The following is a 25,337-nucleotide window of genomic DNA, read 5'->3' on the forward strand; positions in this document are numbered from 1 at the left end:
TGCAAGCCCTGCGATTTGGTGCTTTTTATGGTTTGTGACAAGAACATGTGCTTTTTTAATGCATTGAACCATGGACACTCGCAAACATTTTCCCAGGGGCCAAAAATGTTGGTCAGTGGTGTGACCGAGGGGCAGACTGATGCCAGCAGGGGGGTTGGTGGTCGGGAGAGGAGGGAGAGTTGAAGCAAAAGGTGGGTGTAGGCGAAGTCAACAGGCGTGCAACACCCATTGGGCTCACGGGGCTTCAGCCCCCCCTCGCCCCCGTCAGGTGTGTCAGCCCGGGCGAAGACAGCTTCGCGGGCTGGCGAGCATCTAATTGCAGCCGCAGCCGAGTACTTAACAGGTCTTTAAAAGACCATTTAGTTGTAAATGAGGCTTTTAGTTGTAAATGAGGCTTTTGTTGTGTGTTCACCCCTTCTTACAGTCACTCTTGTCTAAGTTTGGAAGAATTAGCCCCCCCCCCCCCGAAATATATTTCAGCCCCCCCACCCCCCGAAATTTGGCTCTAGTTGCCCGCCTGGAAGGCAATCATGTATATCTAGTGGCTGAACTGAATTGCGCAATGTGAAACCCCAGAACAATTCCGGCTTCTCCAAATGACCAAGTTGTGTGATCCTAGGCAATTGTTTTATTTCATGTTCCCTCCTTTTTCTTTCTTATCACATATAAGAGGCCCTTGAAATATATGACTTTAGGATGTGTGCTGTACAAAAGCTTCTCCTGTGTTTGATTTAATAAACTTTAATGTTGTTCATGAATAATAGCAACTGTGGCCACACAAAGGGTGCACATATCAACTGACTTGCCTTGTAGCTCACTATTGCCATTGTTGTCACTGTGGGGAGGGGCCGTGGGGTAAGCATGAATGTTTCAAAATTTATGTTTGAAAACTATCACTTTCAAAAAAATACTTTTCAGTACACTGATGTAATCTGGTTTACTAAGGGGAAACGGTTCTTGAATGTTAATGAAATACCTTCTGTCACATTTGTACTAAAATGTCTGTAAAAATGTAGGTGTTCTTAAAGTTAAGCGGTTCAGGACAGACTAGTTACTTCTTTTCTTTAACTTCAATGAACTTTAAATAAATGCTGGCTACTTAGTTAACAGCTGTTGACCAGGGGGCTGCATGTAAGGGTTAGCAGGGCCGCATGCGACTCCCAGGCCGTGCTTTGAGTATCACTGTATTAAGCCTGGGAGTCAAATGCTGTATTAAACCCACTCAGTGATTCTGTAACATGTTACAGAATCGCTAAATGTATTAATGAAATCCTAAGGAATTGCAATTTAAAGGGACATGTTTAGGCCATCCCTTCCAAATACTAATTCCTTATGGTATGTGTTAGTTTTGCAACCAAAATGCAGTTGGAGTTGTTTATCCTAAATTCTCCTCCTAGGAGCACTCTTACATCCCTCCACTCCCAAGCTCCAATATTATTTTTAATTTCAGTGTTCATGCATAGCCCACAGCTCTGATAATGTAGTACAATCGGGTCACTCCTTAATTTCTACACCCATCCTTCACCTACAGACAGTCACACACAGTTGCCCAGAAACTTTCAGTTCAGTCCAAAAACTCCAGTTGTAGACACACGGTCTACATCAGCTCCCTACACCATGGATCCAGCAGTTTTTAACAGCACTGTTGAGACAGTTAAGCAGGAGCAGCCCATGTAGGTAAGCGCAGTAGGGCGGGGTGGTGGGATTGACAGACGACAACGAGGAGGGAAAAAAAGAAAACCACTTACCTTGCGCTCGTCGCATTGCCGACTCGCTGATGCGGAGAGCACAAGGTACGTGTTTTAAAAAAAAAAATTCTTCGCTGTCATTAATTGACTCCCCCGCCCTGCCTCAACGCTCACATGCTGCTCCTACAGGTAAAGAAGTTAGTATCCTGAAAATGGCCACCTGCTCACTTCAATGGTGGAGACAAGTGGATGGAAAAGCTGGTGGTACAACCAAAGAACACTCTTATGTAGACAGTGTTGGAGTGTGAATCTCTTACCTGCTGTTTGTCGTAGGCCAGTAGTATGTGCTGGAGATCAGGCGAAACCTGGATGCTTGCAGCTTGAATGGACTGCTGTAAGTGTAAGAAAAGGCAAGATCGGAATAAGAGGAATGCAATTAGGACAGAGCTGAAGGAACAGAATGCCGAAGAAAGTGAAGTTATTTTTGACATAAAAGGATTCTGAAGGGCATGAACTACTAGTAGCAAATGAAATGAGTTAATATAGGGAAGAGTGTAAATTCTTTTAAATGAACCCTAAGGCACTATAGAGGACATGTTTTTTTTTTATGGGGAACGGAGTACGTTTCTGAGTGTGCAGATGTGGGTTGTGGATTTATACAGGGCAGTACTGATTACTTTGGTGAAGGTCATACATCCTTGTAGGAAAGAGTTTGAATTTCCAGTATACTAGAACAGTCTGTTCAGGGAAAGGCATACATTTTTATAAGGAAGGGCACAGATTCCTCAAGGGAAACAGTTACATTCTTACAGCGAAAGGCATGGATTATTGCTCCATTATGGACTATATTCACATTGACTTAAATTCCTAGAGGAACGGGTAAGTAGACTCATAGGAAGACTGAAGAAATCTAGGGGAGCGTGACCATATGATATAGTACCAGAATATCCTAGTAAGAAAGTCAAATGACATAAATATCATGTCCTAAATATCACCTCCCTGGAGAGAATAAAAAACCTATTCGAAAGGGGACAACATTTTTGTAAATGATATTCACGACACTCTATTTATGAGACAATATTCCTGACAACAATAGTCTGTCATACAACTGGCCCTATTGAGATGGTTGTCAATTTCTTCAAGAAATGGCCTAGATTCCAATAGGAAATATTGTGGATCACTGTAGGAAGGTAGGATCTGCTTCTATGGTTACCCCAACTTTTTGCCTGTGTTATGCTGTTTCTGAATAGTCTGATTGGGATCCTGCTAATCAGGACCCCAGTCTCTGTGCTTTCTCCCTTAAATTGGTATGGTAAGTACTTGGGTACATCCCAGATTGGACAGTGGTGTACCCTTATCAGTCACTAGTATATGGTACTAAGGTACCCAGGGAATAGGTACACCAGGGGGCCCCCATGGGCTGAAGCATGTATTATGCCACCCATGAGGGACCACTCAAACTGTAACTACAGGCATGCTATTGCAGCCTCTGTAAGCTGGCGCTAGCACCACTTAGAAAAGATACAGGTTTACCTACATCTAGGGTCACTGCACTTAAAACCTGGAAGTCATCCCTAAAGCAGGCCTTTTCAATCCTGAAGGCAGGGTGCTCGGTTCTAAGTGTGAGGGTGCCCTTGCATGAGCAGGACACCCTTACAGCCTTCGGAGTTCATTATCCTGGGCTGTAAGTGCATCAGCCATTACAATATATAGAGTGGCCATGTGTGATTACGCGATGACCATCTCTAAAATGGCTGTCACGAACCCTATCATGTTTGGTATCAAACATGTTGGAATCATACCTCTGCACCGTAAATGGTGTGGGATGTATGATTCTATGTACTGTAAAGATTCTCCAGGAGACCCTCACTGCCCCCAGGTACCAGTCTTCTAGACCCGGAGAGCACAACATGCCTGCTGCCGGCCATACACACGCTTCTGCCCTCCTGCTGCTGAGCCAAGCTTGAGCAGGTGAAGGCAGAACAATAGGTATTTTGTCACAGGGAGGTGTGACCACCTCCCAGACAGGGTTTAGTGTAATGGGGCAGGGTGGGAGCACGCCAGAGCCACTCAGTCTGCTTGAAGGGCACATTTGGAGCCCTCCCTGCATATTTCAGTTCAAACCAGCTCAAAACTGGACAAAGGACATGGGAGTATCCTCCCCACTGTCGGACCCCTTCCCTGGCAGGGAAACCTGAATCATCCCAACCATTCCCTTAGGGTACTTAAGGGCTTACCTGAGGGTGGGTCCCTGGATTTGTCATTTGACAAGATTAATTTAAAGACACCACTTCTTTTTCAACCATCTGGGCACTCTGGACTTTGGTGGACTTCACTCTGGGCATCAAGGCTGCAACTGGGAAGACTCCTGCTGCTTCTGATCTTGTTGTCCTGCTCGTCTGCTGCAACATCCATGCCTCTGCACCACCAGGAACCTTCCAAGGCCTGTGAGCATCCAAGACAATTGAAGGAATCTCCCTCGAAGTGAAGGAGTCGCTTCGCTACAACTGTAGGCACCACAGCTAAGCTGATTGGTCTGCTGATCCTGGGCTCCCACCGTTTATGAAAGTTTCAGCAACACAGGTGGTGGTTCTTCACATCCCTCAATACCTGCCCTGTCCTCTCACCAAGTTTGAGGCCAGTATCCCTCATCAGAGCCGCAGGAACTAAACCCCTGTGCACCTTGTTGACTTGCAGTTGCAAAGGCTTGTTGGCTTCTTTCCACCAAGATCTTCGGGCTTCAAGTAGCCCCAAACTAAGGCATCTTCTGTGACCAAGATCTTAGTCCCACCACATCACTTGCACAGTGGGCTTGCATCTTTGGTGAACTGCTCAAGGTCCTCTTACAACGTCAGTGCCTTCGGCCTGTGGGTCCCCTTGAGGGTTATCTTTGAATTCTGTGGGCTCTCCCAATTGCTCAGGGCCTGCCCTGAATCCCCTACTTGTGGTGAGTCCCCCGGATCTTGTTGGTCCCAACACTGCACCTTCTTCGCTTTCCACGCTGTTTGCAGTTGCCAAGTCTTGTTGTTGCTCCAGACGGACACCGACCCCTCAACTCTCGACATCCGATGTGGGACAGGTCGTAAAGAGCTCCTGGTCTTCCACAGCATTGCCTGACCCTCACAGCTGCAGCTCCAAGGACACTGTCATCACCATCATCTCTCCTGCAACGCTCGACTTCGGTGGCCATTCGCCTTCCGTGCCTCCTGGTCAATCCTGAGTGGCATAGACTCTGTCCCCTCTGCTTGCAGGTACTTCTCAACTTGAATCCACCTTTGGTTTACACCGGACACTTTTATCTTCCCCAGCAGCGGCATCTTCCTGAAGTACTCCATTGGGTTCCACAGCGGTTTCTGATGCCAATTCACACCTATGCACCCGGCTTCCCTGGTGTAGCTATCTTGGTTCCTACGATATCCACGGGTGAGGTGGCTCTCCAACCTTCTGTCTTCCATGGGGTTTCTTCAGGGTCCACTGGGAAGGATACTTCTTCTTCAAAATTGCAACTGCGACTTACCCGCTTACTTGCATTGATTCCACTGTGGTGTTCCCACTCTGCACACAGCCTTCATGGGGCTCCTGGTTACTTACCTTGGGTGGTTCCTTGGGTCCCAGGCACTTCTATTTCTTCTGGGTATAGCCTTGACTCAAGTCGTGGCTCGCATACCACTATTTTAGTATATGGTTTTGATTCCCCTTGCTGACCACTGTGTGTTTTGTGCTAATTACCTGTTTCGATTGAAAGGTATTGTGTGCATTGTGCATATCTTCGGCTAGAAGATCTCTGTATGTGTTAGTGAATGTCTTATAATAAATATATATTTTCATAAATACACTGTGTGTTTTTTTTTCACTTAATCCATACCTATATGATTATGTTCTGGTAAAGCAAGCTGCTTTACACTCCTTCTGGACTAAGCCTGAAGGCTGCTCTCCACAGCCAGAGAGCTTTCTAAGGTTGTCTAAGAACACTAAAATCACCATAAGGGTTGTCTGAATTGGTGCAAGGTGCCCACTTACATAAGTGTACACCATATACCAAGCCAGCTTTTCACAATCACTACAGAGAAGGACTTGACCACCAGTGCTGATTCCTATATGGAACTGTTTACAGGTACAGCATCGACATCCACCCCGTTGAAAGTTATTATCCCACGTGATCCATGACTTAATTTCTAGGCAATGTGTCTGCATCATGAGATCACAAAGGGTGGCTTCCTGCCTTCAGGGATGATGTTGAATAAACCTGTTATTTTATCCTTTTCTCAGGAAGCGATTCTACACACTTCCTGCAGTCAGAAAAAGGATGTTCACAGCACTTCAAAATCATACTCTCATTTAAAGGATTCGATAGGATTTTGAAATTTAATGCATTATCCTAGCATGATGATGTTTGTCATTGAATGAAACAAACAAAGATGATGGGAGGAATGCTTGCTATAAGTCTAACCACTGGCAATAGCTCAGGTAGCACTCCAGCCCATCTTTCTTTGGCTCACCATGCCACCTCAGTTTTGATCCAGCCATATGCAAATCACTCTTAGCCCTGTGCCTTGTGGGATCAGTCCAGCCTGAACTGCCAGGCCAAGCACTCCCTCAGCCGAAACACAAGCAACGTAGGACTGGTTTTGCCCTACTAGCTCATCAGTCAAGTACAGTTTGTTCAGTGAGCATGTTTCTGCATGCAGCAAGATGTTATTAATGCTGAAGCTGTCTGAAATAATTGTTATCTATATGAAGAAGGATGAGGAGTATTTCGGTTCAGTGTACAGTGTCCTCTGATCTTGAACCATCAAACAAGAGGAATACTGTTCTACTGCGACTATCGCAACCTCTCAGTGGAGCCAGTATATAGTCACTGGGAGCATGTGCTCATTTGAGCAAGTGCCCTCACCTGCCCAAAGGTTGCAGGCTTAATCATTGAGCTTGCTCCTCATCGGGCTGGTGCTCCAATGCCCTATGGGCCCTGTGAGCGGGTTCTTTGTCGGACATCTTTTAATCGCTAATGGGTGACTGGGGATGTAAGTGTATCTCCAGTCAGTGAGTGAGTAAAATAGGAAAAAAAGTGTGGTGAAAACGACTTGTACACCTCATGGGGCTTTTCTATTTAACGGGGTTCCGAGTCTATGTCAAGGTTAAAAACAAAGTGAGAGATTCTTGGACATAATGGCCCTCATCTCTTAAGTGTCAAGGTATATTGTGGTATGAGATTGAGCAAGTGTGTCTGGATCTCAGTTCATGGTCGGTATGTTTCACTCCTTTATGGTGTCAGGAGAATTATTACGTGGAATTTCACCAAGAGCAAATTATGCCTAATTTTCTGAAGGGGAGTGGGACCTAAGAGAGTGTCTAGGTTTCTTCACCCAGATGGATAGTGTGATGAGCCACCTCTAGATAAACTTATGCAGGGGCACTCATATCCTTGCATGTGTGCTTTTTAAAAAAAAATCAGTGACCTACCTAAAAAAGAGGGAGAAAACCATTATACTTCAAATTCATTTTAATTAAAATCATGTCACAATTAAATAAAATGTTGTCAAAATATTAACCAGTTCTCGATCTCATGAAACATCAGATACCTTGACAATTGACACTTAAGAGATTAGGGCCATGATGTCCAAGAATCTCTCACGGATTCCACTGCTTAAAATCCTTGGCTGGCAAGGCTGGACTGGCCAACCTATAGGCCGAGCTCCCTGTTGCCAGCATTCTCAAATATCCTCGAAAAACTGGCAAATATCCAACTTTTTAGTTATCTCGATACCAACCAGTTTCTGCAACACTACGCAAATGGGTATTTTCCCGGGACACAGCACCCTGGTAGACGTATCTTATGTTATTAAATTGGCTGTGGACAACAGAAAGAAAGTTGCCTTATTGTTACTGGACCTCTCAGCGGTGTTTGATTCTGTTGCCCAACCTATCCTGCTATAATACTTGTGCAACATCAGGATAGGTGCGACCGTGCTGGCCTGGCTGGGCTCCTTTCTATTGAATAGAAGGCTGTCTGGGTGGATGCTGACAGTTGTGTCTGACTCCAAACCCCTTAAATTTGGGGTTCTCCAGGGTACTGTCTTGAGTCCGACATTGTTTTATGTCCATATGCCCCCCCCTTCCCCCCCCCCCCGCCTAGGAAACACGGTGGAGTCCTTTGGAACACAGGTCATCTCTTATTCTGACAACACACAGATCCTTCTAACTTGGGACGGGAACATCTCTAGCACCCAAAATAAATTTGAATCTTGTCTGTCAGCTGTATTCCAGTGGATGTGCCACAGTAATATCCAGTGCAACACAAGTAAAAGAGGTGCTGATTTTTGGATCTCCTCTGCCCCTCGTGCGGTGGTTAAGTTTGGCCTAAATTTGTTCCATCTCCTCCAACCCCTGACACAGTGATTTGAAATCTTGGAGTGAAGTTCGACAACAAGCTGTCTTTAAACCACACATGAAGAATCTAGTTAGGACCTGTTTCGGCCTTAAACGGTTTCTGATGAAGTTCTTGTTTCTGATTCCTGCTAGAAGATGGTTGTTTATGCCTTCGTAACATCTTGGTTGGACTATGCCATTGCATTATACTGGGGTCTCCCTCTGTACCAACTTAAGAGACTCCAGTTGGTGTAGAACGTAGCAGCCTTGCTCTCGCTTAACATCCAGAGAAGCTTATCTGTTCAGATCCACCATAAGGAATTGCATTGAATACCTATTTGGCAAGAGTGAAGTTCAAGGGACTTGGGCTAGCTCACACAGCTTTTTGAGGCATAGGTCCCAAATATAATAATAAGGGACTTCCCTACTATCAGCCATCCAGAAATCTATGCTCTCCTGATGCATTGCTAGTAGTGGTGCCCAAGACTTAGAGGAAGAGATGGGGAGACCCTTCCTTTGCTGCATTGGCTGCTGCAGGATAGAATACTCTTCCCCTGCACTTTCCTACCATTAAGGATGTAGGTGCCATTTAAATATGGCTTGAAAATTAGGCTATTTAACAGTACCTTTTAGCTTTTGCTCCTCTTTTTTGAGATCAGCGGTTGATGAACCTGTAGCACCAAGACACTCTCTAGAGTAGCTGTGCGCTTTATAGGTTCCATTTGATTTGATTTGATTTGAGCACACTTTTTTCCCCAATCTTCTCACTCACTCAATGGAGAGACACTCACTCACCCATTGACGATTAAAAGGTCTCTGACAAAGAGGCTCGGCCCATAAGGCATTGCAGTACCAGCCCGACGAGGAGCAAGCCAAATGATGAAGCATGCCATTTTCAATTGGGTGAGGCTAATTGTTAAAATGAGTGCGTGCTCCCAGTGACTACATACAGACTCCACTGAGTGGCCTCCAAAATCATGGCGGAACAGTGTACCAATTGTTTGTTGAAATAATTACACCAGAAAAGTTTTCCAAAGGTGACCAAGGTGAACTACAAAGTTACAAACTGTGTTGCCTTCTCCTAGCTTCGACTGTGAGCAAAAATTCTTCCAGAAATGATTTTGCTGAATAATGTTCCCACAAATAAATCTTGTTTGTGATGAAATTCTCCTGCCAAGTTTTTTTTTCTGGAGTTGTTTTACCCACACCTACCTGTTGCACACATTGTTTCCTCACAATGTATTTTTAAACTTTTCAGCTTTTGTTATCTTTATGGAGCTTGAGTGGTGTTGAAAAAATACTGAAGTTTGAAAAAGAAGGGATTCACAATTTCACACACTGATGATCAAGACCTGGATCAGTTTTCCACAGGAGAAACACATTTCTAGTGCAGGGAGCCATGCTGTGGAAGAGTATAGATTTTCCCCCTATGGCAACCAGAACGCTCCCTGCATAATGATGTTACTCGTACACTCACCAATGTGCTGTTCTCCACCAGGATCTCCTGTTCTCTGCTCCCCATGTCTTGCCGGATTACATTCCCTTCTCTGGTGGTCAGAACAAGCACTCGATCTGAGAAAACAAAAGTGATCGCAATGAAAAATAAGGCAGCACATTTCCATGGTAAATGAGCAGGCCGTGAATGGTAGTGAGTGCACAGAGGATTTCGGACCACTAAGAAAAGATTTTCACTTAAAATACGATGACATGGGGGAGGTGTGTGCATAAATGTGCTCTTGGGTGTCAGCATTTCTGTCCAACATTTGTGACTTTGTCTGTTTCATTGTTCTTTGTCTTTCAATGTGTGTAAAGAAGTTATGCTGAAACGCGTCAGCCATCATTTGGACCTTGTTGTTTTCTCAATAAAATAATGAAATCCCCGAAGAATCGACAATGAATGGAGTTGTCTGTGATCTGAAACCAATGAAGCACAAACATTTATAACCCGGTGGCGTTTGCCACTGAGGAGTTATAGTTAGGACCACATTTTCATAGGGAATGGATTTCCTGACTTGCTAATAACTTTGGCGCCGTTTGAGGGATCTTAATAAAACTTCCCAAAAAAGTCTCATCCAACTCAGCTTCTTCCTGGGAAATTTTCAGGTGACCGGTCAAAAGGGTTCTGAGAAAAAGGAGGGTCCTAAAATGCGCTTTCCCCATCTCATTTCCATAAGAAGCAGCAAAAGCAGCTGAATGGAATTACATCAATTTGGCAGAAAGCTAGATCTTGATCCAGAAATCATACTTGATAATCTCTTCATTAGTTTTTGAAAAATTAAGGATTCAAATGTATGTACATACGCACTGACAAGGACATATTTAAAGTTAAGATTTGATTCGCCGCCACAACATCAAAAAAGATGTTGTAGCGGACTTTTGTGAATTCGGGGCCTCAGTCTCCTGTCCTGTAAAAAAATGTTTAAAAAACAAATAGTGAGGCAAGCTAGGCATACCCTGACCCTTGGGCTTGGTGAGACACTACCCTTGTGTGAAAAAATTATTTTTTTGTTTAAAAACGGTAAAGCGGATCTGCTAGGGATTTGCAGATCCATGGTAAAAAATAATTTTAAATGGTGGTCTACTGCACTTTCTAAATAAATGCCCCAGAGGTCGGCCAGGACCCTTGGGTCCTCTCCACGAGTCTCTGGAAGGTCCAGGTGACCCCATCACTGTCTTGTTCCCTGCCTAGGTGTGTGCAGGCAGGGTCTACAAACGTCACGCCCTGTCCTCACTATCCCAGGCAGGAAGCACAGCTTTGCTTCTGCCCTAAGAGAGCAGAGAAAAAACCCACTCCCACCTGGGCAGGAGCAAAGTAACTGTAACGCTCTTGCTAGTACCCAGGATGGGGAGCCGGTACGGACCTCAAATGCCATGGGCCTTACCCCATTATCCCCAACATTGGCACCCGTGCACCCTCAGTAAAATAATGGCTTGTTCCCGCCAGCACTATGGGTGCTGGCTGGGCTGGGGAATCGCCAGGGACTGCAAGGGCTGCAGCGACTCCCCCCACAGCCTCCAACATTGACTAAAGGTGTTGGTACTCTGGGTGGCACCGGGGCACACAAGAAAAATTAATGGCCGTCTCCCACCGACACCCAGTGTGAGTGCTGGCTGGGGAACCAGCAGTTGCCGCGGGGGCCTTGAGGCTCCCCTCATGGTCTCATAGTGATTATAAAGTATGGATGTATCGGGTGAAACTGGGACACCCAAAATAAAAAGAAAAACATAAATAAAGAAATAATTAATAAGCGGCAGGAACCGCTCGTTTTTATTATTCACTGCTCCAGACCAAAAAGCACCCCATAATGCCCTGTGAGGGCTTCTTAGTTATATTTTATCATCCTTGGGTACCAACAAGCATTTTTTTAATGTTGTGGAGGGCTGCGGGAAGCGCAGCAGCGCTCAGCATCATTAAAAAACACAGTGAGTCTCCTAGGTCATTGAATCCATGAACCCATGACTGGTTTTGCTTTCGTTTGCATATTAGTGCTCGCCTGTGCGTATTCAGATGTCTGTATTTGCAAAGTTGTGCTGTTCTTTGATGTCTGAATAGCTAGGCTGGTTACTGTCACAGAACAACATCAGTGGAATTATAGCCATGGTTACTGTGTATTTGGCTGTATTGTTGTGTGCATATGTAACAAACTGGTTATGCTTTTATGTGTTCACATTGGCACGCTATTGTGTCTGTCTGTGTGGTCATTCAATTATGCGTCTGTGTTGCTGTATTTGCATGGTTGCAATGCTCAAATAATGAATGGTTTAAATGTTGTTTTTCTCTGTGCTTTTGCTTATATTAGTTTATGCAGTTGAGTAATGTCCTGCATGGGCTATATAATCTAATGTGTTTATCCGGATGGTGCCCTTAGAAGGGGCCAGGGGCACCAGCAAGCTTCTGCTTAATATGTGGAGGGCTGCAGGCAGAACAGCAGCCCCCATAAACATTGTTTAAAAAACACTCTCAGGGGCATATTTATGGTAATGGTGGTGCAGGGCAACAAGTTACCTTGCTGTGCTGCCTGCTCTACAGGGAAAGGGTAGGGAAGTACCGTATTTATCCAAAATGGTGCATTCCTGTCCCTTCCCTCTGTGCTGGCACCATTTCCGCAGCTTAGCACCAACGCAGGCACGCTTGCACCATGGTGCAAGGGTGCCAGTGGTGTAGGTAGGATTATCTTTGTGCAGAAAGGGGCACCTTCCTGAATAAAAACATAGAGATTTTTTCATATGTGTGCTGCACAATGCAGCACTCATAGAAGAGGAACAAATGAGGAGTAATAAAGATATATCTCTTTATTACGCATACCTAAGTGGCCTAACATTTTAATGCATTCCCAAATTTACAAGTACTTGTACATCTGGGAATGCGTCAAAAACCATGCGGGTTGTGTGGGAACACCCACCACAATGCCTATGAAACACTCCCCTTGCGCAGAGTAAGGCAGACGCAGTGATTTGCTCTGCTTTGCCTTACACCAGATTTATGAAGCCATTCAAGCTCATGCAATGTGGCTTTGCATGGCTTTATAAATCTTACTTAGAGACTTGCGTCTCACATGTACCTCTTTGCGTGGTGCAAACCAGATGCAAGCCTCTATGACTCTATGATTGGTTGTGCTTCTGTGTGTCTGCATTGTCTGGCTATTATGTCAGTCTGTGTAGTCATGCATTTATGTGCCTGTGTTGCTATATTTGCATGATTGTAATGCCCAAAATATGAATGGTTCTGATGTTGTGATTCTCTGTGCTTTTGCTGTTTCGCCTATATTAATTTATGCTGTTAAGCCCTTGTTACTGTACTGTTGTTTGTCACATGTCTGTGCTCCTGTGCTGTTGTGTGTATGGTGACCAGATGATGGGGCGTTCTTACCGCGCCACATTCCTGGAACTGTGATTATCTTTTAGAAGTCATTGTTATCAGGTGCTTTAGTCCAATTAGTTGAGCATAAGCTACTCTAACAGCCAGAATGCACGGATTACTTGGATGCAAGCTCATCAGTAGAAATCAGTTGTCTAGGGCACCCTATCTGTGTGGTTGGGTTGCTGTGTGCCTGGTCACTTGGCCTGCAGTATGTATTTCTCTGGCTACTTGTCTCTTTGACATACTCACCACTGACCCAGTGCACCTGGGGGTCCTGCAGCTGAAACTCTGCCTTCCCCAGGTCCTCCAAGGTGAGCCTGGATCCCACTGGCACCTTAGATTCTTCTGGAACATAAAAGCAGGGCACTGAGTTCACACTCAGAGAAACACTTGTTCTAATTTCTTTCACGCGCAAAAAAACAGTGGCAAAGCCAATAGGTCTGGTCTTGGCAAAAATGAAATGTATCAATATTATTACTATTCAAACATATACAATATACAAAAAACCTGTGGCAAACATAAGAAACATATAACAAATAAATGATTCACCCTGCAACCCAGGCAAAGCAGCTCTATCACTGAAGAGCACTTCTTTCCAGATAGCTGTGATGGTGTAATGAGGCAAAATGCTGTCACTCGCAAGAAAGCCAGTGGCTTAAATGAGCTGACCCTCTGCTTAACGCTGCATGCTGTGCTGAGCAGAATCAAAATGCCAATGACAATTGAACAGACCAATGGATGAAGATGGCTGACTGAAAACTCCTGTATGTATGCATATATCTATGCATTTTTATTAAGATTTTTTGGGGAAAAGATGAGGCTGGCATGACAGCTCAATTTGTCTCACGACCATCAGTAACAACAATATATTCCTTGAATGAGTGAGTGAGCAGTCAAGAACGCAACTGAGAAAGAGGCAGAAGATTAAAAACAAGAAGAGAAGAGGGAGGCAGATCTCGGCTCTTGATTTGACAGGCAGGAAGGCCTCTCTGTCTCTGAATGAAATTGTGCCTTGAGTCTTGTCCTGCCTAGTGAAAGGAGCGCAACTTCAAATCCCCCTGTGTTTTTAGCATGATCACTGATTATGGAAATGATTTCCACTTAAATGCATTAGGGGTATTTACAATAAAATGTTGGGCAGCGGTTTTACTCCAAAATTGGTAACACTGCACTCTGGCATCTTTTAAACACAGTGTAATTTAAAAAATACGCCTCTCTCCTATGTTTCCCCTGGTGCTAGTGCTAAAAAAGCTACCAGTGCATGCACCCTTGAGCAATGTTGAAAGGGTGACTGTGCTTCAGGGTCAATTGTTTATGGTGCAGGAAGAGACACCTTCTTGCACATGAAGAATCTTTGACCCCTTCGCTGCGGCGGCAATTCTGCCGCAGCGCTAGGGGAGAGGGGGGGGGGGGGGGCGAGCGGCGCTCTCATGCTGGTGACGGAACCGCTCCGTCACCAGCCTCGGTTGCGCTGTGCTTATGACGGAGCGGTTCCGTCATGGCCCCGCCTGCTCAATAGAACGCGTCACGCAGGCGCAAAATCAGCGCCGAGCGGGCCATGACGGAACCGCTCCGTCATCAGCACAGCGCTACCGAGGCTGATGACAGAGCGGTTCCGTCATCAGCATGGAACCGGTTAAAGGCGATTTGCTCTTTCTATGTGTGCTGCAGAATGCACTTAGAAAGAGCAAAATATGAGAAAAAATTTATAATTTCTTCTTGCATCACCATTCTAAGACCAGTTATTACCTGGTCTTCTTTTCTGGTGCTGCCCCATCCTTGTAAATATGGAGCATTGTCATAAAGCGATAGGTGTCGCGGCGGAATGCCCACAGCAACACAATTGGATACCCCTTTCACGCTAAGTGAAGCGTGAAAAGGGGTCTTATTTACAAGGCAGCGTTAAGCCACGTTAAGTGCCTTAACACCACTTTTTAAATAAGGAGAGGGGGATATCGCCACCTAACGTCACTAAAAGTGACGTTCTGGTGGGGACATCCCCTTGTAAATATGCCCCTGATTGAAAAATCCTGCTCAGTTTGTTGTCCTGAAGTTCTGTTATAGTTTCAACCTTCGCGAACCTGAGTTTGAACCCCAGTTGTACCAGCGGATTGTCATGCTTTGGGAGCCGCTTCTGCCTTACATAAGGTCTCTGCCCTTAATACTCAAAGTCTTCAAGGTATCCCTCTTTGTCTAAAGCTCGAGAGCTTATTTATGCATGGTTCATTTTTACCCATCCTTTTCAACTTTCCTCTGCACTCTGTCCTCATTTCACCACAAGCCAGACATAAATGAACCCGGTCTCCTAACTTAGCACTCTGACTGAACATGCTGTTCTCAAAAATCTCTCTCAGTGAGGCCTTCATAGTTCACCAAATTAGTTTTTCGTTGTGCTTCATACTACACTTCTGCCTTTCCTAGGTGTTGTAAATAAAAGGAATTACTTTTAGCAGTGGTACTCAATTTGGTTACCTTTAAAGTCTGGAAGGCTGAGTTATGCCACTACTTCGACTACACTACACCATTACTTCGAGTGTCATTACTAAGGCAAGCCACCACATCACACAAGGCATCAGAAATGTTACTTTTAAAGTTTGAATAATTTAACAATGGGGTTACAATATGGGTAATTCATTTTTTTTTAATGAATGTACTATAGCTAGCTGCCGACATATAGGTCGGAGACACAGGTGAATGAGGCAAAGTAAAGGTACCGGGAAGATATGACTCGTTTACTCTTAATGATTATTAAATGCACTGATAGTTTCGTTCCTGTTTTTTGTACGTTACTTTCCGATGTGTATTCACATTAATTCATACAATATTTTGAACACTGAAAAAAAAAGAACGCGTTTGTTTAGGTATCCCTGACAAGAAGCAAAAGTATTGGGCAAATAAGACGGTTGTGGGCAATCCTGAAAGGCCAGGTAGTCGCTTGTTGTAATGATTTACTAGCTGCAAGGCAGCCTCCGTAAGCAGACAAGGCATGTAGAGAGGGCGTATGTGTGTTGGACGCGGTCCAGCTGAAGGGTTCATGCATGGGACTGTACGCAGTCTTACCAGAGGTGGAATGTGCCAGTACACTCGGCACGCACTGCAGGCTGAACTCCCACTGAGGGAGCAATAATATGACTCACAGAACTGGGCTACACAAACCACAATAAAAGCGAAAGCAACATGCCGCATACCAGAAACCACAGCTGAAGTTCATGCTGGTCGGCAGCTAGTGAAACAGAGTTCATTCCTGCACATGTTTATGACAGAGCTCATTTCACACACTCAAAAAAGGAATTGTCAATGCTGAAGAGAAAGTCAGTTTAGGGGTATAGCCAGGGCTTGAAATGGAAAAACAAGCGCGATGTGCGCAAACTGCAAGGAATGCGAGGTATGCAGCTCGCATTCGGCCGGTCTGCTACTCGCTCCAGATCTCCCTAGGCCAGGGGAGAGAGAAGGCGGGACATGCACCCCCCTTTAGCCAATTGCATGCTGTCTTTCTTAGAAAGACGCAGGCAAAGGCCAATAGCAACAAAAAAAAGCACAGGCACAAGCGTGGATTCCGAGTTGAAAGTGCTTACTAGAAGCCTCACAGAGCAGTCCATGCCCGCTGGCTCAGGCGAGACCTAATGAATGTGTCCACCTGTATCGAAACTGGTGCTCATGTAAAGTGCTCTGATACCCGATTTCTCGGGTCTAGTTTGCGCTATATAGGCAGTGAAAATAGTTCTCACCAAATGGAAAGATACAGCCAAGGCAACCTTCAAGGGATGATTCAACTAGGTGACGTACCTCAGAGGCGCTGACCGCACTGCCCTGCGGAACTCACCATGGAGACAAACCATAGGGCTGCAGGGCCTGTGTTATGCCACTGGCCCCCGCATCTGGCCTTGTTCTCACCTCCCACTGACTCCAATACGTAACCATTGGTATAAGACCTCGCCATATGCTTCCCATCCAAGAACACATCTGTTTCAAGGTTCTCACATTAATCCATAAATGCCAGCAGGTTAATCACCCATTCGGAGCTCAAAAATGTATCAATCAATAAACCACGTCAAGGCTTCTACTGTTTGTTATCCCTAACCGCTTGTAAAGTCCTATCTTCTGCCGTTCCATATCTGGCGGGCGGGCATTTTATGTCCCAGGATCCTCACTCCTCAATTAAAGAGTTTTCTGTCTGTGACATTCACAATTTCAGAAAAGGCGTAACAGCTGGGTATTTTTCTCTTCCTAACCTTATATCCAAACTTCCTTCATTAATTTCACATTTTAAAACGGCAATGGCAAAACTTAATCAATGTGAGTGGGGCAACCATGCCAAACATTGCCCTTCCCTCCTGCAGCTCTCCTTGTACTCGTCCCAAACCTAAGCTTACTATATGAGCTCCCAAATAACACTTTCTAGACTCTTCCCTCTTCTAGACCTCCTTTATCCTATTCAATCTAACAGATTTGCATGCCCAACGCTCAAATTAACTCCTATTTCCCTGTACTAATCCAACACAAATCTTTTTTGGGTTCTGTAGTTGTGTGGTACTCACCGGAAAGTGCTTTGATGCATCGTATGGGGTAGTTAGCGCCATATAATTACAATTAGGTACAATTAATCTAAATAAGAGTAATTGACACAGTGAGTGGCTATAGTTATATTTTGGCATGCACCATCCATCTAGGGAACACATTTGGGCACACAAGTCTTGGAGCAGTACTTGCTTGTTCTCTTTCAAGCTCTGTGACATGTCAGTGATTCCAGGCCAGGTAACTTGGATGTCCAATGTATGTTGAGCAGGGCTGGAGCCTTAGAACATCTTCAGAATATCAGCATAAGAACATTTTGCATATACTTATCCTTATTGGGGGTAATTTACATAGTCAGTAGATATGGATTGGCCCTCTTGAGACTAACTTTGACACTCTTGGCTTGAATACATTATTTCATTGACCTGTGTTTTGTTCTCTGCTGGACCAATAACGTGTTAACCTTTTAACAGCCTAAAAGAACAAACATGACAACTTCTGCGTTTCCGTTGCGCCATTGCTAAGCCAGGCCAATCAATCTTACAAGTACAGTACCTGATATCACGATCAAAGGACTCGTGCAATTTTTTGATGATGGGGGGGGGGGAATGAGAGAGAGTGACAGAGGCCTAGGAGCAGCGACCGGCAAGGGAGGGCTTGTACTCACCTGGCGTGAGGAGCAGGATAGACACTATGACCAGTGACAGCACCACGGTGATAACCAGCATGGCAATGCAGATCCCTTTCCAGTTCCGGGGCGGGCGGCCCGACCCTCCCATGTCCTGTGGAAAAAGAACCGGTCACAAGTCACCCTCTGCCGTTTAGAATGTTCATTGCAGAACCTCCAATGATGCTAACATCACCATCCGCCCTTGATCGCTACAGAGCTCTCAGAGAAATCTAAAATGCGTTATTCTAATTAAATCCATGCAAGTTGCGCAAGACTACAACACCCAGAATGCATTAGGCTATTGTGGAATTTTCCAGAAGTTAAACAGTGTCCAAAATGACCTGGAGGGAAGTGGTCACCACAGGCTTGAGCTCTGTGTCGGTCTCAGTAGTGGAAGTGCGGACCCCGCTGCAGGTCGAGACTGAGCCCATGCTTCATCCGGTCAGCTCTGCACTGGAGCTGACTCCTCGGAGCCTGTGTGTGACCCTGCGTGCGCTTGTGTGTGCGCGCGCAACCACGCACGTGGCCACGAGAACCGCCTCGCTCAGCAGCCAGTGCTGACAGCATCATGTTCCCTTCAGAGATGGGTCCCCTGGGAGGCGCTGGTGGCCGCGCGGGGTAATGTAGTGTGCACGGCGAGGCTGTCACGGGCTGTGGGGAGATCTAATTATCAGGGCCTAGGCTCCCCCTCACATGTCACTGCACTCAATCACTACGCTGCGGCAGGAGGAGCTATTCCACTGCACGGTCTGGCACCGGTGCACCGAGGCCTTCCCCATGGCGACCAGATGCACTGCCTCCGGGCCACTCATGCTTCACTCCCCATCTACTGTGGCATTTAACACTCACGCATCCCAGAGACCTTTTAAGGCATGGGCAAAGTGGGCTCAGGCCCAGGGCCCCAGCCTTTCAGGGGCCCCTGATAGAGCCAGCCCTGTTCTGCAGACAGTCTTCCCCTGATGAACTTGAATAATTATTAAGCACACTGTTTTGAATACCGTTTTCCTTTGATTTATTTTTAAAGTGGTTGATGTGTGAGAGACTATTACAGACACTTTGCAGAGATATGTTATTTATTTTTCATGCAACATCCATAAAAAAGGGTTTCTTTTAGATCACAATAAGTCCAAGCATATGAGAAATGGGAGGGTGTTACAAATTATATTTGCAGTAATGTTAGTGAGCTGTGCTGTGTTACAATATTACAAAAAAAAATCACTATCACTGAATATTAGATGTAAACACACTTAGAATTTGGACAATTGAACCTGTGTACTATCAGTGACCTGGCGAAAGAGGGCATGAAAGAGCTGAACCTGAATTATAAATTCAAACTTTTCCCAAGGGCCTCCAAAATCCTAAAGATGTCCCTGATTTATCCACACCCCTCTATGTACGGATATTTAACATTCATTAACCCATGCCCTTACTTCTGTGTATCTAGCACTCATTCATTCATTTCCCCCATATGGCCATTTAACACGCATTCATCCACACCCCTATGTAGGGCATTTATCATACATTGGCCAATGTCCCTACCTCCGTGCATTGAACACTCATTCCTCCAAGACCCTGCGTACTGGAATTTAATACTCATTCTTCCAAGCCCCTACATACAGGCATTTAACATTCATTGACCCATGCCCTTACTTCTGTGTATCTAGCACTCATTCATTCATTTACCCCATTTGGCCATTTAACACGCATTCATCCACACCCCTATTTAGGGCATTTATCATACATTGGTGAATGTCCCTACCTCCGTGCATTGAACGCTCATTCATCCAAGACCCTGCGTACGGGAATTTAATACTCATTCATTCAAGCCCCTACATACAGGCATTTAACATTCATTGACCCATGTCCCTACGTACGTATATTTAACACGGCTGTATTAATGCCCTTAGGTAGGGTCATTTAGTACACATTTCTCCAAAGCACACTCACTCATCCAAGCCCCTACGTATGGGCATTTAATGCATGAACTATGCCTCTACTTATGGGTATTTAAAACTCATTCATTTGTGCCCCTGTGTACGAGCATTTAACACACATTCATTAATGCCCCTACATATGGACATTTAACATGTCTACATCCATTGAACCACGGTCCTCTGTCCAGACATTGATCATTCATTCATCCATGCCACTGCGTACCAAGTGAAACCCTCGCCAGCTCATGCGAGTATCTCACTGAGGTACCTTACAAGCTAAAGCGCTCACTGTCCATTCACCAGTTAGCAACTCCTGCCAACCAAACCAGCCTTGAGTCAACAAGTGCATTCCATTTTCAGCTCATTCACATCACTTGTTCACTCTTGCCAGTTTAGGAATTGATGTGGTCTTGCTGCATTGACATACTAATGGCAGACCGCGTGCTTTACACATGCTAATTCAGGGGTCTCCAAACCGTTCCTGGAGGGCCTGATCCATGCCAGATTTTTAAAATTACTACATTTATCTCAATGGGGATATCTAAAAAATCTGGCAAGGATCCGGCCCTCCAGGACCGGTTTGGAGACCCCTACGCTAATTGATAAGAATAATACCAATCTCGGACCAGCTCAATCAGGGCCAAATTGGGGAATCAAAGGCATCCCTAGCAAAACATGCTCAAACCAACCCTGCTCCCTCCGTCTCCTTGCTCAATCTCCCTCTTTCAACCCATGTATTCTCCCTCTCTTTCTCTCCCTACTCTTCTCCTTCTCTGATCACTTTCTCTCTTCCTTCCCCCTTCCTTGCTCTCATTCTCTCTCTCTCTCTTGCAGCCTCCCCAGGTGAGCCGGTGAAAGTGACAGAGGCACCAAGAGTGGTCTTTGGCTCTGGATACTGGCCTCTAAGCGCTCCTGCCCACCGGTGGAAATTCCCAGTGGAATAAAAGGCCTGTCCGGAATTGAGTTGAATCGCTTCTTGAACTTCTCATTACCGCCTGTCAATGATTGGACTGAACTGTGTACTTACTCAGCAAATCACTCACTCGCCGCACAACCTTTCCTGCTGATTGACTGAGTTGTCATTCCCCAAATCAAAAATGTATGCATTGGGATCCCTTACAGGCTCCTAAATTCAGTCAATTATTAACTTGCTAAGCAGGTCAACGTACTCAGAGCACTTAATTTTCTTTGGTTTATAGAAATTGAATTATATGTAAATTAACTAATTGCAAGAAAGAATGAAGCATTCCAGAATATACGGAGTGCATAGATTCTGATCACCGACAGAAGCCACTCAATGCATATTTCCGAGATATAATTCAAACTATTTTTTTCCATACACTAAACAAGTGAAATGGACACTACCAATGTCATAAGTACATTCATATTCAAAGCAGATTTATCAAATAATGTGTCTATAGTCAGTATCCCTTCATATATTGATGTGAGTACCATCTCTCTGTGGTTTAACTATCCACAGTCTGATAGCTTTACAGAAAGGAGTAACAGGGTAAACAGGCAAAGGGGTTATACCAAGCAAGTACAAACGTTTCTTTGTTTTGATAGCTTTTGAATCACACAGGTAGTGGCTGAGCAATGGCACAAGCAAACTCACCATACACATAGAGGTCCAAGTTATGAAACACTTTTTAGGTCGAGCCTACTAGAAAGTGCATGCTCTGCATGTTGTGATGCATATTGGCCTTTCCATGAACATTGAGGGGCTTGGAGCCCTCCCATTGCTTACCATTGGTTGACTTTCATTGTCACTATAATTTGCTTGCTTCATATTCATGTCTAAGCTTGTCAGTCTTGTGTTTGACGCCCATTTGCTTGTCCATACTGCAAATGCCTCCCCCCTCCCCTTGTTGCATCTATGTCCCTTTGCCATCCCCATTTTGTTTCCATCTGTCATGTCTTCCCCTTATACCATCCATGTGTTCCCGCTCTCCTCGTATTGCTTCCATGACCTTTGCCCTCCCCATGTTGCATTCTATCATCCCTTCGTTTCACCCCCCAATACTTCCAACCCATTTGCTTCCGCTCTCCCAGTGCCTACTTTAAAAAAAATACAAACCCACTTTTGCTAATTTTTAAAAATTTCTATCTACTGATATTACCTGGACTATTCAGGGGCACTTGTGATCGAGGCCTTAGTTTCTCGGACTGTCTCCACTAATCTCTAGAATGCCCGTCATGTCTTGAGCCAGCTCTCTCAACTTTACTTTTCAGTTGAAGACCGTCTCTTCTCAGCCTTTTGTTTAAGTGCAACGTGGAATACGTCCACCTCTATGCTTCTCTGCAGATGAGGCTGCCTACACATATAGATTAATGAGACTTGAGTGGCATAGTAAAAAAAGTGTACAAGAAAGAACTACAAATGAAAACATACATTCCATTGTTTGGCATATGTGGCTGCACTTCAGTGAACTACTTCGTGATTAACATGTCACACACATCAGACAGTTTGAAAATGTGTGATGGATAACAATCACCAGGGCCATGGAGAGTTGAGATAAAATGACTAAACAGTCACAACCCTGACTCAAGAAGACAAAGGTATTTGCTATAGAATCGAGAATTAACTTGGGGCGGGGTGATCTGGCTAATACGGAGGCACAGATAGGCCATTTATTCGATCCGCTGTTTCCTCAGGGGCTGGAGCCATTCAAGGCTGGTTTGTGAAGGTTGAAGGTTGATGGCTGCTGCCTCTATCTCCATCTTTTAAGGCAGCAGGCAGAGCAGGCAAATAGAGACAGAGAGAAAGCAAGAGATGGGAAGGAGAGAGGCAGGAAGGGAGCGGAGTCAGCGTTGAATATTGTAGCCAGGGCTGTTTTTGGTTCCCAGTCAAGGGCTGCTTATAGATGTTGTGTGGAGTAGGTTGAGGAAGGTGGGTTCTCAGTACAGACTCAAATTAATTTAATGAGAATATAACTATGAAATCCAAAGGGAGAATGCTCCACTGGAGGTGGGGGAATCAACAAATTAACGGGGAGAGCAGAGCCAGAGTCGAGCGAAGTGTCTGGCTCGGATATTAGAGCCCTTGCGCGAGCCGAGCCCTGAAAATGTTTTTTATGTAAATTACCTAAATTCACCTAAAATATGATAAAATCTCTTCAAAATGCAATTTTGTTTTGCGAGTGGAAGCTTTGTCGTTAATATGTCACTTTATACTACTACAATGAGAAGTACTTTATTAAAAGTGATAGTTTTAAAACATAAAATATTAGTGCACTAAAACGCAAGGTGATTGTCATGTAAATCCTGAACATGGCCCAGAGTATTATAGAGCAACATTCCTTATGTTAAAGCTTTGTGCAACTTTGGAAGTTTTTATATAGTGGAAACTTGACCCGAAGCGCTTTACGCAAGCATCCATTACTTTACAAATGGTCACCATTAATTGCTTATAGGCATGAGGAAATGAAATCATTTGTCTGGAATCCCAGGATGTAGAGCCAACGCAGAGATTCAAATCTGGTTCCCCAGACCCAAAGTCTACAGCTTCGGCCCTAACACCCCACCAGGGTAGGGGGAGACAGGCAGGCAGAAGCCACATGAAAGCTTGGCTCATCATGGTAAGGTTTGTGCAACCTGATGGAATGTTTACAAACAAAAATAATTTCTGTGTATTTTTTTCTATCTCCTGCCCAAAAATAAATCAATCATCGCATCCATTTGTAGTGCAATCGGCTTGAGACACTTTAAAGTGTAAACATTTATATGCCATGCAGGAGTCATGCAGAAAATTCCACCAGCCTCCCAATCATTTCAGTGCTAGTCACTTATGGTAAAGAGAATTGTCCAATGAGCTGATGAGATCCAAAGTTGATACGCATGGAGCAGATCCAGGCGAGCTTTACAAGGTAACCACTAACCATGTAAATTATATCTATTTGAGATGTATTCTATGGACCTTCCTCTCGTGTTTATCGGCCACATGCATCATTGTTGCCGTTTGCGATTTCTTAATTGCGAAAATTAAGGAATCACAATTAAGAAATCGCAAACGGCTATGCACCAAGAAATCGCATTTTTTTTCGCGATTTCTTAAATTTCCTTAATTGCGATTCACAATTTGCGAATCGCAATTATGGAATCCCTTCCCATTGATTCCTATGGGCCTATAGGCCCATAGGAATGAATGGGAAGTCAATTAAATGTGCAATTAGCAATTTGCGAATCGCAAATTGAAAATGCAATTTCAAGGGTGCAGGGGGGTCCAAAGGACCCCCCTGCACCCCTGAAATATAACTTTAAGTGCGTTTTTCACACACACACATGCCCCAAGGGCATGTGTGTGTGTGTAAAATGAAACTTTCAAAAATGCACTTTTGTGCATTTTTGAAAGTTTTCACAAATTACCATGAAGGTCAACTTCATGATAATTTACCTCTCCCTATTTGTGAATTCGCAAATTTAAAATGTTCATGCATTGCATTTAAGAAATCTCAAATTGCGATTTCTTAAATGCAATCGCAATTTTAGAAATCGCAATGTAATTGCGATTTCTAAAATTGCGAAAAACAAGATGCATCCCAATTTTGTAAATTGCATTCGCAAACGGCCGAAAATTGCGATCCGCACCGTTTGCGAATGCAATTTACTTTGATGCATGTGGGCATATATATCCTTAAAATCTTTCATGGAGCCGGCAACCATTGTTAGACCGCCTTGGAAAAAGTGAACTATAGCTAGTTCAGGCGAGTGCCTTGAAGCTCGCTCTGATCATCTGAACCTTATAAAAGGCCTTTCATGAAGGAACTTGCCCTCAACATCCACAATGGATATTTGATGCAACAGAACGCTTAATGGGAATACATTTTCAGCAGTTGAATGCTGCACATTTTTCATTTTTTTTATTTTACAGAGTTTTATATAGTGCAAACTTGACCTGAATTGGGTATCAGAGCGCTTTACATAGCACCAGTTGCATTACATGAGGATACAATCATTTTTTATTTTTTTATTTTGTTAGGCACTGGGAGATAAAGTGATTTGCCCAGAATCACAGGAAGTTCATTGTCATTGCCGAGACTAAAACCCAGTTCCCCAGTTTCAAGGTCGACCGCCCTAGCCGTTAGGCCAACTCCTCTCCCACATTCATGGTCATCGGTGCGTTCCGCGGGACTGAGCTGTAGGAGAAAGCTCAAGCATCCTCCGTATCCTCCTGGCTGATGATCACCCTTCAACAGGAGAGGCTCTGTGTTTATGGTTTTCCTCCACACACAGAAAGGAAAACACTAGATGTCAAGCATGTAGGGCTCTGAATTTCAGATGCAGTTATAATAAGAGCCACAAGC

At 44.5% G+C, this 25,337-nt stretch overlaps 1 protein-coding gene across 1 annotated transcript in view; it reads right to left on the reverse strand.

The window, feature by feature from the left end:
- LOC147748202 (inactive dipeptidyl peptidase 10-like) overlaps positions 1–25,337 on the reverse strand; it is a 508,957-nt gene that overhangs the window by 425,689 nt on the left and 57,931 nt on the right. The window contains exons 2-5 of the mRNA XM_086959116.1: positions 18,098–18,212; positions 13,165–13,260; positions 9,532–9,626; positions 2,006–2,080 (exon numbers count right to left, since the gene is read on the reverse strand). Coding sequence (XP_086815242.1) covers positions 2,006–2,080; positions 9,532–9,626; positions 13,165–13,260; positions 18,098–18,212 — 381 coding nt within the window. The remainder of the gene's footprint in view (positions 1–2,005; positions 2,081–9,531; positions 9,627–13,164; positions 13,261–18,097; positions 18,213–25,337) is intronic.

This window comes from Lissotriton vulgaris, chromosome 1_1 (assembly GCF_964263255.1).
Source record: "Lissotriton vulgaris chromosome 1_1, aLisVul1.2, whole genome shotgun sequence".
NCBI lineage: Eukaryota > Metazoa > Chordata > Amphibia > Caudata > Salamandridae > Lissotriton > Lissotriton vulgaris.